Source organism: Bos indicus x Bos taurus, chromosome 1, assembly GCF_003369695.1.
Source record: "Bos indicus x Bos taurus breed Angus x Brahman F1 hybrid chromosome 1, Bos_hybrid_MaternalHap_v2.0, whole genome shotgun sequence".
In the NCBI taxonomy this organism is placed as follows: Eukaryota; Metazoa; Chordata; class Mammalia; order Artiodactyla; family Bovidae; genus Bos; species Bos indicus x Bos taurus.
Window position 1 is genome coordinate 140,748,175 of NC_040076.1, and position 15,863 is coordinate 140,764,037.

Here is a 15,863-nt window from a genome sequence, read left to right on the forward strand (position 1 = left end):
ATTCCTCCAACCTCCCCACTGTTTGAAGATGGGCTTGTTTGTTTTTTAAAAAAACAGCCAACATAATTCAGCTGGAGGAGGTAGAAAGCATTGTCTACTCCCCGTTTCAGTAGAAATCGATGGACTTCAGCTCGTGTAATTGTCCCCCCTGCGTTTAATATTTAAAATAAAATCACTCTGATCGCTTGCATTACTGAATGCATTTCTGGGTATGCCTTGATGTCTGTGGCTAAACAAGTATTAATTAGACCATCCGCGGAGAGCTTGGGGGAAGCGGGAACGGGAGGGATGGAGGCAGAGCTGTAAATTCAATGGCCCTGATTTTGGATGATGACTCCAACTTGCCCGGTGGAGTGAGGGAGTCCTGGGGCAGGTGAAGTGCAGCTCCTAGCAGCATCCCATCTGCATTACGGTCGAGCAGGGGGCAGAGAAGCCCAGGCTCAAAGCCAGCTGCGGAGGCCACCTCCCAGCCGAAACGCTGGGCGCAGAAGGAGAACCGAGGCCGGCGCAGCTACAGCAGCAAGAACCACCAACCCCCCCCCCCCACCTCCCCCAGGCTTTTTAGGGGGAAGTCTCCAAAGCTCTTGCGTCCTCGCCCGACTCTCCCAACCCTCGCCTCTCCCAGCCTCCAATCAGATCTCGTCAAAATCATTCAGGGGCCCCAAAAGTGGGGATGCAGAACGCGGGTTGGGGGTGGGGGTGCGCAGTGCACGGAAAATGCCCCGAGAAGCAGCCGGACTCCGGGAAGGCTGAAAGGCTGCAGGACGGACTTGGCGAGGGGAGGCGCAGACTCTCACACTCCTTGAGATGCTCGCTGCGTTTTTACGATTTCCTGCACTTCTCTCTGACCCCCACATCACCCTTGGCAGCCCCCGCCACTGCGGGGCTGGGGAACACCTGCGGGGCACGTGGTGCGCGGGGCCAGGGAGCCCGTTCAGGCCCTCGCTGCCCCTTTAAGGGTTCCCGAAACTTTCCCCTCTGGTATCAGATGAGCCTCGTCACATCCGTTGGCCGCGGCAGCGGGGCGCGTTCCGAGGAAATTGGGGACTCGAGTTTCCCGGGAAAGAGGCGCCGCCCGAGACGAGCAAGGGTGAACGGGGCCACCCTGAGGGGACCCGGGCGCACCCCGCGCCTCGCTTTGACCTTGGCCGGGGCAGGGAGGGGCCCGGCCCTTGTGGGGCAGCCGCCGCCCGCCAGAGGGGGCAGCGGCGACCAACTTGCAGAACTTGGCGCGGGCTGGGGCGGCTCCGGCGCCTCCTCCTCCCGCTCCGGCCGCGCCTCCTTCTCGGTCCTCCTCCTCCGGTCCGCCGCCGCCGGCCCCGCTGCGCGCCCAGCCCTGCCCCGCAGTCCCGCACGCCGCCGAGTCGCTGAGCCGCTGTCGCCGGACGGGACCGGCCCGGCCCAGCGCGCCCCCCGAGCCCCGCCGCGGGCATGGGCGCGCTGGCCCGGGCGCTGCTGCTGCCGCTGCTGGCTCAGTGGCTCCTACGAGCGGCCCCGGCGCTGGCCTCCGCGCCCTTCACGCTGCCTCTCCGGGTGGCCTCGGCCACGAGCCGAGGGGCTGTGCCTACCCCGGGGCCCGGACCCCCTGCTGAGCCCCGCGCGGACGGCCTGGCGCTCGCCCTGGAGCCCGCTGGGGGTGCGGCCAACTTCTTGGCCATGGTGGATAACCTGCAGGGGGACTCTGGCCGCGGCTACTACCTGGAGATGCAGATCGGGACCCCCCCGCAGAAGGTAGGTCGGTGCGCGCTCGCCAGCCCTCTCCGACCAGGCGCCCTGCAGCCGAGGGCTTCTGGGGGACTTTTGGGGGCGCCCAGCTGTGCCTCCCCCGCAGCTTAGCGTCTCCCATAAAGCAGCAGCAGCTGTCCCCGGAGAGAAGATCTTGGGGACCCAGCGGGGCTCCAGGTCGGGAGTCGGGGCGCGCGCACTCGGGATGCGGAGCTGCCCAGCCCCCGGCGCAGCTGGGGTGCGTGCTTCCGAACTTGTTAGCTCTTCCTCACCATGTGCCTGCAAGGCGAGAGACCTATAACTTGCCTCTAACGGCATTGCCCCTGGCGAGCGACACCTCTTTTCAGCGAAGAGACTGTTTGGTGGGCCCAGGGAGCGATGCTGCTGATCCGGGGGAAATCACTTTGCGCTAATATTCCCACCCCCACCCCCGTGCTGTCTCATCGCTCAGGAGGCTCGTGGCCAGCCTCCAACGGCGCGGTACCCCTTACAAGGGATTCTTGCTTTATCTCAGCTCAAAGTAACGCTGTCTTAGCAGGCTGGCTCGCTGGCTGCCGGTGGAAGGAGCCGTGCTTCCACGGCGCCACTTTGCTCTCTCCGAGTTGGCTTGTCAGTTTCCTCCGAGCTGCCCAGCGGCTCCAGGCTGCCCGGGTCCTCAGCACTGATGGAAGAGTCTATGCACGTGTATGGAACGTGCTAAATGCAGTAAAGGGACTGGGAAAAAACATGGGCTGAGTCAGGCTTCCGGAGACCAAGTGGTCTCCCAATGACAAATTAAAATCAAACAGCGATCTTATCCTGATTTTCAGTTATTAGCACTTTTTTGTAGCAAGAAACCCATGTGCCCAGGCCCGGTCATTTTAAGAAAAACCAAATCCTAGGAGTAGATTTGGCTCCCCTCCTCCTTCCAAACTACTCAATCTGTGATTTCAAGTCAAGTTTTTCTTATCGATTGAATATGCTGTCTGAAGATGCTTTATTTTTATTTTTAACATTGTCATTTGGTTTTTAATTCAGCTGTGATTCCTCCATAAATAGCACATACTCATGACTTCGGTGTAATTCTAATTAAATTATTCAAGACTTTCTTAAGAGGAAAGACATGCCATGCTAATCTCTTTAAAAAAAGAAACCCCACTGAATAACTTCTATACTTGTTTAATTAGTTGAAAAGAAAAAAGCCTTCAAAAATGTATTGCGGCTCAAAACTTTGATTCTGGTTGCCTTTCATCTAAGGGCTGTTTTTGGCATCTCCGGTGGAGGATGGCTGGGGGGCAGTGGGAAGTCGAGGGGGAGGGAGTCAGCTGACAAAGCTTAACTTGGCCAGGAGAGGTTGGTACTGGTGAAGGCCACCATGTGAGATCATGCGCTGGCAGTGAGAGTCTGGTACATTTCATTTTTCAGATTTCGCTGAGATATTGAGGGTGAACCTCTCTTGTGGCCCAAGGATAATCTTTTGGAACAAATAATCATTACCACCTGGGAATGTGTGTCTTGATGTTTTGAGTGGAAGAGAATTTTTTCAGCTATAGCAACCTACTCCAGTATTCTTGAGTGGGAAATCCCTTGTACAGAACTGAGTGACTCAACAACAAAAATTAATCTGGGCAATGTGGGTCCTGACACCCAAAGTTCAGTTCAGTTCAGTCGATCAGTAATATCTCTTTTCGACCCCATGGACTGCAGCACACCAGGCCTCCCTGTCCATCACCAACTCCCAGAGTTTACTCAAACTCATGTCCATTGAGTCGGTGATGCCATCCAACCATCTCAACCTCTGTTGTCCCCTTCTCCTCATGCCTTCAATCATTCCCAGCATCAGGGTCTTTTTAAATGAGTCAGTTCTTCGCATTAGGTGGCCAAAGTATTGGAGTTTCAGTATCAGTGCTTCCAAAGAATATTCAAGACTGATATCCTTTAGGATGGACTGGCTGGATCTTCTTGCTGTCCAAGGGACTCTCAAATAATAGTTTGTCTTTATTAATTAGTCCAATCACCTTTACTCTAAAATGACGAAGTTTATTGAATTAAGAAGAATGCATTGAGTATCTTATGCTGCTGTCTTTACTGAGGCCAAGGAAGTAGTTCATTCAAGGTTACTTCTCAGTTATACATTCTCATGTTTCCAGGGAAGGCTCTTTTTAACAATCCAGATTTAATTTTTACATTTGACGGGAAATGAAATATTCTGTGCCTTTTCCTTGGCCTGATTTAGTAATAAGCTGCTTTATAGCAGAATTCATGTGTGCTCATTCCAAATGCCTACTGTAAACTCTTAGGTGTTAATGACAAGTAAATCAGAATTCATTCTGTCTGCCTCCTCCTGAAACATCTCAGGCCACTAACTGGGGGTCTATAACAGGCAAGAGGGGGCAGCTGTAGGTGACTTCTGAACTTAATGGAAGTTTTTCTGCTCTGTTAATTGCCAAGAGTCCTGCATATATGCTCTGCTGATTTTCTGAAGCCTAAAATAAAACTTGCTTAGGTGGAGAGAAAAATGGAGTTGTAGATTCAAGAGAATCTTTTGAAAATGAAGGGATAGTCATGGATCATGTGGAGGGCTCCCCTTGTGTTACATGCCTTACAGGTGCCTTCCCCAGGAATCCTCAAAAGGGCCCCAAGTTCTTACCCCCATCTAGTAGACAGCACAGCTGAAGCTTGGAGTTGAGTGGCTTTCCCACGGCAGTGGGACAAGGCAAAAGCAAAGCTCTAGAAAGCAGCACAAGTTGAACCCAGGCCATTGGACTCCAGAACCCAAGTTCTCAATGACCTGGCAAACACTGGGTCCCTTCACTTCCTCCCTTCTGACTTATTTTCTTTGGTTTTGGGCCACTTGTTTTTCTCATCAACCAGAGATCCCCGAACTGTGCACCCTCAGATATTAGGAACTTAACATATGACCCAGACTGGACTCTCCCAGACCCAGCCACCTCTCCGTGCATCCCCTTCCTTCAGGGTGATGCTCAAGCCTCGGCATCCTGAATAATTGGATCCAGGTGTGCGTGGGAGAGAACGTACAAGAAGATTCAACAGGAACCAGAGCCCCATGCTCCTTGCTCTCTCCTGGGAAAGGCTGGGAATGTGCTCAGTCCCTGGGTGCGTTAATCAAGAGCTGGGGTCCCTCTTTCAGCCTGACACCCTTCCAAGACATCACAGGCATCCACCCGGAAGCACGTGTGTGAGCAGCCCCATGTTGGCATGGAGATGAGAGCTGGGGCTCTGATACCATTACATGACTTCCTTCTAACAGGAGAGAACCAGCAGCTGCTTGAACCATGTAATTTGGTCTTATTAATAATAATAATGGTGTTCTAAAGTGATTATAATTACAGCAATTTCCATTATTTTTTTTAAAAAGACTTTCATGCTGACACAATAAATCCAACCAGAGAAGCTAAAGGTCTGAGGCTTTGTACCTGGTAATGGCTTCAAAAAGCCTTTTGGGTTTCTGTTGAAAGATTTTCTGTCATCTCCACTAATATGGATAAAACAGACAGCAAAGTGATTTTGGGGTTTAAACATTTGAAGGTAAAGAGCTCACAAATTATTAGGGGATGCACATTTCAATCATAGCACATGGGCTTATTGGCTTCTCAGTTCACAGTTACCTGAAAGACTTTGGACTGAAGATATGATATATCCTTCATATACAATTTAAAGGTATGCCTTTTTCAGAATAAGCCACCCAGTGTCCCCAGATTACATTAAACTCACTTCAGGGGAGGCTGGAAAAAGGCCAACAAGAAGAAATTTGATGGAGCAAATTGAGAAGGTAAATGACTAAAGACAATGAAGCCAGGATGGATGACTCGCCTGGAAAGAGCCAGAAACCAAAACTAGGTTCCCACTAGCTCCTTGAGGTGGGGGAAGTTGCCCTTCCTGAGCTTTGGAATAATAATTCAACATCAAAGGTCTCCTTACAGAGGACCGTGAAATACCAAGCCCAGGAATCTGCTCCAAACAACTTGGAGAGGCAGAATCTGAGAAATTGTTAACGACTGTGTATTGATAGCTAACCTTGATTTCAGGCTGATTGGGTGCTGAACACCACGCTAAGCATTTTGCCCAGATTACCTCATTCTTACTCTCACCAGCCCTGTGAAGTACGTACGGTTGTTTGAGTCGGTTTTCAGATGGGGAAACTGAGGCTCAGAGAAGCCAGGTCATTTGTCCGAGGCCACGCTGGTGAACAGCTGGGCTGACTTTAACCATCAGGTCTACCTGGGTCCACAGTCTGAAGATTTCACTGCTCTGCATGCTGCTATTTGAAATGCAGTGACTTCCCCTGCCCTCCCGGCCCCACCAAAATGTTTGTTTATTTATTTGGCTGCACTGGGTCTTGAGGCATCAGGGATTTTTAGTTACAGCATGTAGCTGTGGTGTGCAAACTCCTCGTTGTTGCATGCAGGATGTTCAGTTGTAAATCTAGTTCCCTGATGAGGAATTGAACCTTGGCCCCCTCCAATGGGAGCATGAAGTCTTGGCCACTGGACCACCAGCGAAGTCCCTGCAATGACTTTTGTTTTTAAAGAACCACCTTCATTTGCCTGTGAATGACTTGGGCATAGTGGGAAGCACCCTGGAGCCACTGCCGTGTCCTGGGTCCTAGTGATATTTCATACGTGACGATGGGCAGGTGACAACCTCCCTGTGCTTACCCTTTCCCATTGGTTGATAATATTTTAAGTTTTCCGCAGCTGCTGTAATGGAAGAACACAAACTAGGTGACTTAGAACGATAGAAACGTACTGTCTCACAGTTCTGGAGGCCAGGAGTTCAAAATCAAAGTATCAGCAGGACTGCACTCCCTCCAAAGGCTCTGAGGGTGGATCCTTCCTGCCTCTTCCAGCTGCTGGTGGCTCCAGGCAGTCCGTGCTGTTTCTTGGCTCCTACTTGCATCCTCCCATCCCTTCCTCTGTCTTCCTGTAACATCACTCCCCCACCCCAGACCCCTTGTGTGTTTCTATGTCCAAATCGGCCTCCTCTTATGAGAACAGCAGTCATTGGATTAGGACCTGTCCTGACCCAGTCCAACCTCGTTGTGGCTTGATTTTAACTCTCAAGACAGGTCATGGGTTCAGGGTTTTAACATTTCTGTTTGGTGGTGGTTCAGGGGGACACATAATTTAATCCACTCAAGTTCATTCTAAGTTTATCATTCTGTGGATCTTTTTCCTTTCATTCTCTCCCATCTTTTAATTGCCTATTATTTTAATTTGGAATTCAACTGTAATTTTCATCAAAGGCCACAGCACATGGTGGTTTTGGCGCTATGTTGACACAGTCTGTGACACGATATTGCACTGTGGGACAGGGCAGGAGGTCGAGGAGGGGAAGGTTTGGGGTTATTTTCTGTATTTCATTGTCCTTTTCCTCACTAGAGAGTAATCACTTAAAATTTTAAAATGCCTCTTGTCATGTTGCATTAATTCCAGAATTGCTGGAATCATTGCATAACCTGGGAAAAGCCCACTTAGGCAGGCTCCGATTACTGGTGTTTAAATACCTATGACTCACAGATACTCATGCTGTAAGCTTGCATTTCATGTCATAAAGACTTTGGAAGGCATCTGTCCTCCCCTTTCAATGGAATCTATGATACGAAATACACATGCTTTTCCGTGAAGCATCCACAGCCCTTTCTTGACTTCTGCCTGGCTTCCTGTGTTGTCAGAAGGTGGCTCGACCTCCTCTGGGCTTCCTGTTTGCTCCTAGAATGATCGCTGAACCCAGTGTAGCTAAAACCAAAAGAGGAAGGTCTAGTTGAGCCACTGCTATGGTTGATTTCTTCTCCACGGTGGGCTGTGTCCACAGTGGACTGTGTTGGACCTGAGGAGAGGGCTTTAGAGGTGACACAATTTTCCCTTCCCCGTGGGGTGGAGCAGAACACCTTGGGGTTTATTTTATGTCTCAGACACTGAAAGGAGCAGGTCAAGCCTTTGGATTCAGGGTCCCCCTGGGCTGAGGTTGGGGGTCATGGCTGCTGACTCTCGCCCCGGCCCCAAGCAGAGGGCAGCAGAGGGAGGCATTGGGTCTTATCTGATGGTGAGCAAGCCACTGCTCCCTTGAGCCTAAGAGCCCCCGTTTAGGATGAACAATGGGCCTTCTGCATACACTTGGCTCCCCTGCCATCTGTCACAGGTCCCTCCTTACACTCTCTCTGCCCTGCCTGCCCAGCCCAGGCTGGATGTTGACACTGGAATCATTGTTCGATAGTGACACTAGATACCACCTGGGAAATGGAACACACCTGTGAGGCAGGTGGATGGCCCACCTGGGCTTCCGTGCCTTGTGCATACATCACGATGGTGCAGTGCGAGTAGGGCTTCCCAGGTGGAGCTACTGGTAAAGAATGTGCCTGCCAATGCAGGAGACTTAAGACACGCAGGTTCAGTCCGAGTTGGGAAGATTCCCTGCAGGAGAGCATGGTAACCCACTCCAGTATTCCTGCCTGAAGAATCCCATGGACCGAGGAGCCTGGTAGGCTACAGTCCATGGGGTGACAAAGAGCTGGATTGCACACACACACGCAGTGTGAGTAAGGGTGTGTGTGCCATATTCCGGGCCATTTCCCAAGCTGTGGGAAATGTGTGTGTGGCACACGGTTAGACTGGCTGTCACGTGGCTTCCGTTCCTCATCTCCTGGCCCAGATGGACTATTTGACTTTTTTTTTAAATCTATCACTACTTAATAAAAAATAGTGTTTTTTTTTTTTTTTTGCTTTTGGAGTTCTCGAAGAGTAAAGAGACTATTGGAGGGATGACATCACTACAGGAGAGAAACAAAGCTAGTAGGTTTGTTTCTGAGTTAATGCTTGCTGCCCTGCACAGGTATCAGGTTGCGTGTTTCTGAGTTTTATTATACGGTGCATCATATACCTGTATGTGGAAACACACAATCTCAGTCCTGCCGGTTTAGGAAGATGAAGAGGACTGTCTGCAGTGTTAAGGGGTGGTGCCCTGGGCTGGCTTCATCGTAAAGGGCAGTGGGAACCTCTCACTCCATCTCACACTCGTCTGAGGACGCACAGGAGGATTTATACCCGGCCCTCCTAAGGACCCCGCAGGCTCAGATGGTAAAGAATCTGCCTGCAATGCAGGAGATGCAGGTTCAATCCCTGGGTCAGGAAGATCCCCTGTAGAAGGGAATGGTTACCCACTCCAGTATTCTTGCCTGGAGAATCCCCATGGACAGAGGAGCCTGGTGGGCTATAGTCCATGGGGTCACAAAGAGTTGGACAGGGCAACCCACTCCAGTATGCTTGCCTGGAAAATCCTATGGATGGAGGAGCCTGGTAGGCTGCAGTCCATGGGGTCGCTAAGAGTCAGACATGACTGAGCGACTTCACTTTGACTTTTCACTTTCATGCATTGGAGAAGGAAACGGCAACCCACTCCCATGTTCTTGCCTGGAGAATCCCAGAGACAGGGGAGCCTGGTGGGCTGCCGTCTATGGGGTTGCACAGAGTTGGACACGACTGAAGTGACTTAGCAGCAGCAGCAGCAGAGCAACTAACACAATAGCAGGGACCCTGTAGACCTCCAGCCCACCTCAGCCCTGTGCTGGATAAATGGCCTTCTTGGGAGGGGGTTGAAAACTGCTTCAGTTTGTCTGCCCTGCCAACCCTGTGCCAGAAGCCCAAGAGAACAACCACAAAGCAGCCCCTTCAGAAAGTGGCACCGTGGGGGGAAAGGGTGGAAAGGATCGAATCCAAGTTTTCCAGGCAGCCTCAGGGGAGCGGGATAATCAGCTCTGACTCCCTTTCAAGGCAGGATGTGCTGCCGGAATGGAATTGGTAAGCTGCTGCTTTGTGAAGGAGGTGTGGATCCCCCAAGCCGCAGAGGGAACGTTCAGAGCCATCTTTGCTACATTGAGCTGTCTCCTGGGGAAATTCATTAGCTTTTCTCAGCCTGACAAGCCACCGTCTCCCGCTTGTCAGCCTTGGGGAATTAGGCGTTTCTGGTGCTGGTCCCGGAAAGTCTGCTCGCCAAATACTGGTGTGGATGAGCAAGTTCTCCAGCTGCTCGGGCCTCAGTTTCCTCACCTGTAAATTAGGGGATTGGACTGGGGGACCTGAGATGCCTTCTAGAAGCCCCAACACTCAGTGATTATAATCTCTTTTGTTTGTGAGCCCTTCCGATAGCTCTAATTTTCAGCAGCTGCTTGCAGGTGCGTCACGTGGGGTCTGTGAAGATGCGGAACCTGGTTCAGGCCATGGGAAGCAGGCAGGCCGCGTGGTGCTGGTTGGAAGGCCAGAGCCGGAGTTCTTACTTTGTAAACCAGCTGGCCACGGGCGGCGGGGTGGGGACCAAACACACCTGGCTGTTGTTGTTTAGTCTCTCAGTTCTGTTCGACTCTTCTGCAGCACCATGGACTGTAGCCCTCCAGGCTCCTCTGGCCATGGGGTTTTTCAGGCAAGAATACTGGAGTGGGTTGCCAGCTGCTACTCCAGGGGGTCTTCCCGATCCAGGCAGATTCTTTACCACTGAGCCACCTGGGAAGCAAGCACACTTTGTAGAGTTGGTTAAAAATTCAGATTCCCAAGACCCAATCCAGACCGACCGGACAGGACAGTCTGCACCGAGGCCTGGGAGTCTGCCCTGGATTGCATCTCCCACCCCCGCCCCTTCAGTGGCTGGCCTGGTCTCAGCCCTGGGATGCTGTTTGCAGGCCGTGACAGAGACAGTCTCCTCTGCCATGTGATTTCCTGAGCGGAAGCAGCAGGTTCTTTATTCTTCCTGAAGCCTGGTTGGTTAAGTGTGAGGTACCGCTAGTAGTAAAGAACCTGCCTGTCAACACAGGAGATGTAAGAGACATGGGTTCAAAGCCTGGGTGGGGAAGAAAAGCCTGGATGGGGAAGATCCCCTGAGGGAGGAAATGACATCCGACTGCAGTATTCTTGCCTGGAGAATCCCATGGAAGAGGAGCCTGGCAGGCTATCGTCCATAGGGTCCCAAGGAGTCGCATATGGCTGGTTACTTAGCACGAGTGCTGACTGTTTAGGAAATCTCTACCTCCAGAAAGTTGTGTTCCAGACGCTTGCTTGCATTTGGCAATTTGGAAAGGTGGTATGCACTTTCTGCAGAGCAAGAGCTCTAAAGCCCTGCTGTTCAAAATTCTCTGTGCTGACTTCGTCCTTTTGAAATTTGCAGTCTGTCCTGAGCAGTAATTTGTAAATCAATGAAAATGAATTACTAGGAAAATGAAAGTTTAAGAGACATACACATCTAAGTGCCATATTTTAAATGATAAGATTCTGCAGATGTTCCACTTTTCTGTTTGCCAAAGTTTCTGGGGCTTCCTCACCCATCCTGTGGTTACCTTGTTGCCAAAATGTATCCATTTGTTTGTTTGATGGGTGCCACCATCTGGGCACTCTTCCAGCACAGATAAGAAATTGTTACAATTGGTTCTAGTAACACTTGTTTTGCAGCCTGCTGTCTTCAAGAGGATAGTGGTCATTTTCACTAAAGCAGAAATTTCCTGGGCAGTCCAGTGGTTGGGGATTTGCCTTCCCATGCAAAGTTTGCAGGTCTGATCCCTGGTCACTAAGCTAAGATCCTACATGCCTTGGGGCCAAAAAGCCAAAATATAAAACAGAAACAATACTGTAACAAATTCATAAAGAGTTTAGAAATGGTCCACATCAAAAAAATTCTTTAAAAGAAAAAAAAAAAGGAAATGTGAGTGATGTGAGTGTTGGCTTCTGGGCTTCCAGCCCTCTCAAAAGGTGCTGGTATCGAGCTTTATATCAGAGGTAGCAAGTAAGTCTAACTCAGTTCAGTTCAGTCGCTCACTCGCGTTGACTCTTTGCGACCCCATGAATCGCAGCACGCCAGGCCTCCCTGTCCATCACTAACTCCCGGAGTTCACTCAAACTCATGTCCATCGAGTTGGTGATGCCATCCAGCCATCTCATCCTCTGTCGTCCCCTTCTCCTCCTGGCCCCAATCCCTCCCAGCATCAGAGTCTTTTCCAGTGAGTCAACTCTTCGCATGAGGTGGCCAAACAAAGTATTGGAATTTCAGCTTTAGCATCAGTCCTTCCAATGAACACCCAGGACTGATCTCCTTTAGAATGGACTGGTTGGATCTGGCAGGTCAGGTCACAGTCTGGGAAACTGTCCTGCAGGGGTCACTGGGCAATCCATGGAGATATTTTTAAGTGTAGTCAGTTCAGTTCAGTTGCTCAGTTGTGTCTGACTCTTTGTGACCCCATGTATTGCAGTACACCAGGCTTCCCTAAAAAAAAAAAAAAAAAAAAAAAGGCTTCTCTGTCCATCACCAACTCCTGGAGCTTATTCAAGCCCATGTCCATTGAGTCCATGATGCCATCCAACCCTCTCATTCTCTGTTGTCCCTTCTCTTCCCACCTTCAATCTTTCCCAGCATCAGGGTCTTTTCCAATGAGTCAGTTCTCATCAGGTGGCCAAAGTATTGGAGTTTCAGCTTCACCATCAGTCTTTCCAATGAATATTTAGGACTGATTTCCTCTAGGATGGACTGGTTGGATCTCCTTTCAGTCCAGGAGACTCTCAAGAGTCTTCTCCAACACCATGGTTCAAAAGCATCAATTCTTTGTTGTCAGTTTTCTTTATAGTCCAACTCTCACATGCATACATGACTACTGGAAAAACCATAGCTTTGACTAGATGGACCTTTTTTGTCAAAGTAATGTGTCTGCTTTTTAATATGCTGTCTAGGTTGGTCATAGCTTTTCATCCAAGGAGCAAGTGTCTTTTAATTTCATGGCTGCAGTCACCATCTGCAGTGATTTTGGAGCCCGAGAAAATGAAGTCTCTCACTCTTTCCATTGTTTCCCCATCTATTTATCATGAAGTGATGGGACCAGATGCCATGATCTTAGTTTTCTGAATGTTGAGTTTTAATCCAGCTTTTTCACTCTCTTCTTTCACTTTCATCAAGAGGCTCTTTAGTTCTTCTTCACTTTCTGCCATAAGGGTGATGTCATCTACCTGTCTGAGGTTATTGATATTTCTCCTGGCAATCTTGATTCCAGCTTGTGCTTCATTTAGCCCAGCATTTCACATGATGTACTCTGCATGTAGGTTAAATAAGCAGAGTGACAATATACAGCCTTGACATACTCCTTTCCCAATTTGGAACCAGTCTTTTGTTCCATGTCCAGTTCTAACTGTTGTTTCTTGTTCTGCATACATATTTCTCAGAAGGCAGGTAAAGTGGTCTGGTATTCCCATCTCTTTAAGAATTTTCCACAATTTGTTGTGATCCACACAGTCAAAGGCTTTGGCATAGTCAGTAAAGCAGAAGTATATGTTTTTCTGGAATTCTCTTGCTTTTTCAGTGATCCAACGGATATTGGTAATTTGATCTCTGGTTCCCCTGCCTTTTCTAAATCCAGCTTCAACATCTGGAAGTTCATGGTTCACGTTCTGTTGAAGCCTGGCTTGGAGAATTTGAGCATTACTTTGCTAGCATGTGAGATGAGTGCAGTTATGTGGTATTATGAACATTCTTTTCATACTGTTCATGGGGTTCTCAAGGCAAGAATACTGAAGTGGTTTGCCACTCCCTTCTCCAGTGGACCATATTCTGTCAGACCTCTTCACCATGACCCCCCCGTCTTGGATGGCCTCACAGGGCATGGCTTAGTTTCACTGAGTTAGACCAGGCTGTGGTCCGTGTGATTGCCTTTCTTTGGGATTGGAATGAAAACTCACCTTTTCCAGTCCTGTGGCCACTGCTGTGTTTTCCAAATTTGCTGGCATATTGAGTGCAGCACTTTCACAACATCATCTTTTAGGATTTGAAATAGCTCAACTGGAATTCCATCACCTCCACTAGCTTTGTTCGTAGTGATGCTTCCTAAGGCCCACTTGACTTCACATTCCAGGATGTCTTGCTTTAGGTGAGTGATCATACCATCGTGGTTATCTGGGTCATGAAAATCTTTTTTGTATAGTTTTTCTGTGTATGTACTCTTGCCCCCTCTTCTTAATATCTTCTGCTTCTGGGATGTTTTTGGCTGTCACAATTTGGGGGGTGACACTGGCATCTGGTAGGTGGAGCCCAGCAATACACAGGACAGAGCCCCTCCCCCAACAAAATATTATCTGCTTCCAAAAGCCAGGAGTACCAGGGATCTGAAATCCTGGCAACTCAGCACTGCAGCTCAGCAGGCCTGTAGTGACTGCTCAGAGCAGTAGGGAGACTGTCTGTCAGAAGCATCCGTGTGGGCCGGAGCGGGCTGTGGCAACAGGCCTGTGCTTGTGGGTCTCTTGATTGTTGCAATGCCGTCTTGTTCCTAATGTCCTAGTTCTTGCCAGATGCTGTAAGGCACTTCTAACTCAAGTGCCTGGGGACTGAAGAGATGAGAGAATCTTGAACTAGATTCAAAGGATGAGCATGATTTATTCCTTCATTTGGCATATTTATTACGCACCTACTGTATACCAGGCCCTATTCCAAGCCCTGAGATGTGACAGTCAACTCCACCAAGACAGCCCTTGTTTTCCTAGGATCTATGTGCTTATTGAGAAGATAGATTGTAAAGACAGTAAACAGAATGTTTGGTGATGGGCTTGGATAAAGACCCCTTTCGAAAAGGGGCCCATGTTCCAGGATGAAACCAGACAGGTGAAGGCTGTGGCCGGAGAGCACACAGCACCAGCGTCCTGGGCCGTGGGGAGTCACTCTGATGTGCCCGGTTTTTGATGCAATTCCTCATTCATCTGTTTTGTTTTGTTTTTTTTTTTAAGAGAAATTTCTTGTTTTCTTTATTGTTAACAAAATTTCCTCAGAAACATAAAGTTTTGTTTTTTTAATTTTTATTTTTTAAAAGTTTTTAATTGGAGTATAATTGCTTTGCTGTGTAGCACAGGGGGCTCAGCTGGGTGCTCTGTGATGACCTAGAGTGTTGGGATGGAGGAGGTGAGCTTGAGATGGAAGGGATATATGTATGTATGTATGTATGTGTGTATATATATATATATATATATATATGGAGCTGATTCGAAGAGCCAACTCATTGGAAAAGCCCCTGATGATGGGAAAGATTGAGGGCAGGAGGAGAAGAGGGTGACAGAGTATGAGATGTTTGGATGGCATCATTGACTCAATGGACATGAGTTTGAGCACACTCTGGGAGATAGTGAAGGACAGAGAAGCCTGGTGTGCTTCAGTCCCTGGGGTTGCAAAGAGTCAGACACAACTTGGCAACTGAACAACAGGAAGAGCTGATTCACCTTCATCTGTTTTTATTTTTTTTAATATAAATTTATTTATTTTAATTGAAGGTTAATTACTTTACAATATTTTATTGGTTTTGCCATACAACAACATGAATCCACCACGGGTGTACACGTGTTCCCCATCCTGAACCCCGCTCCCTCCTCCCTCCCCATACCATCCCTCTTCATCTGTTTTTTAATTGTGCTTTGAGATTCAATTCTATTAGAACAAAGGCCTTGCAAAGTGTGAAAACATGCTTTAGGCCAAGGGTGTGCAGGGTGTGAGGAGTTGGGGGCGGGTAGTTAAATATGTGGAGGAGAGTTTCTGAGTTAGAAAGGGAAGTTAAACTCAGGGTGCCTGAGAGGAGGCAGGGTGCAGGCAACCACTTAGATGGTGCCTTGGGTTGGGTTCCCTTGGAAACAGAGAAAGGATGTGAGGTGGGCCTTGGGTTGGGTTCCCTTGGAAACAGAGAAAGGATGTGAGGTGGGCAGTTCACTCGAGAGGTGATTCCAGGAATGGTGCACAGAGTTTGGGGCAGTGCGGGGAGGGGAAGTGTTGGGAGGGAGAGGTTACAGGTGTGGGTGGTGGGCTCAGTCCCCCAGGATCTCTTGAGAGGGAATGGTGCCTAGACTCAGCTGTTCCAGTTGAAGGGAGAGGGAGCTGGGCATTTATCGCCCACTCCTGTGGGTCCTGGGTGAGGGCTAACAGAGGTTGCGTTTGTGGTCCTGCAGCCACTGGCAGAGAAGCTGTCAGGCCGTGTCCCAGGAGGCTTCAGAGCCATTGGCATCAGCACAGTGTACTGTGGTCACTACATCCCTCCTGCCTGTAACCAAGGCTGGCCCAGGCTGGGCTAATATGTGAGGAATAAAAAAATGATTATTCTCTACCACCAAATGCACTTAAGAGCATCATTTTGGCTCAGGAGT

The 15,863-nt window shown here is 49.3% G+C and overlaps 1 protein-coding gene across 1 annotated transcript in view; it reads left to right on the forward strand.

Moving 5' to 3' along the window:
• Window positions 1-1,431: 1,431 nt before the first annotated feature.
• The window catches only part of BACE2 (beta-secretase 2), a 111,168-nt gene continuing 96,736 nt past the window's right edge, over window positions 1,432-15,863 (forward strand). The window contains exon 1 of the mRNA XM_027546611.1: window positions 1,432-1,731. Coding sequence (XP_027402412.1) covers window positions 1,432-1,731 — 300 coding nt within the window. The remainder of the gene's footprint in view (window positions 1,732-15,863) is intronic.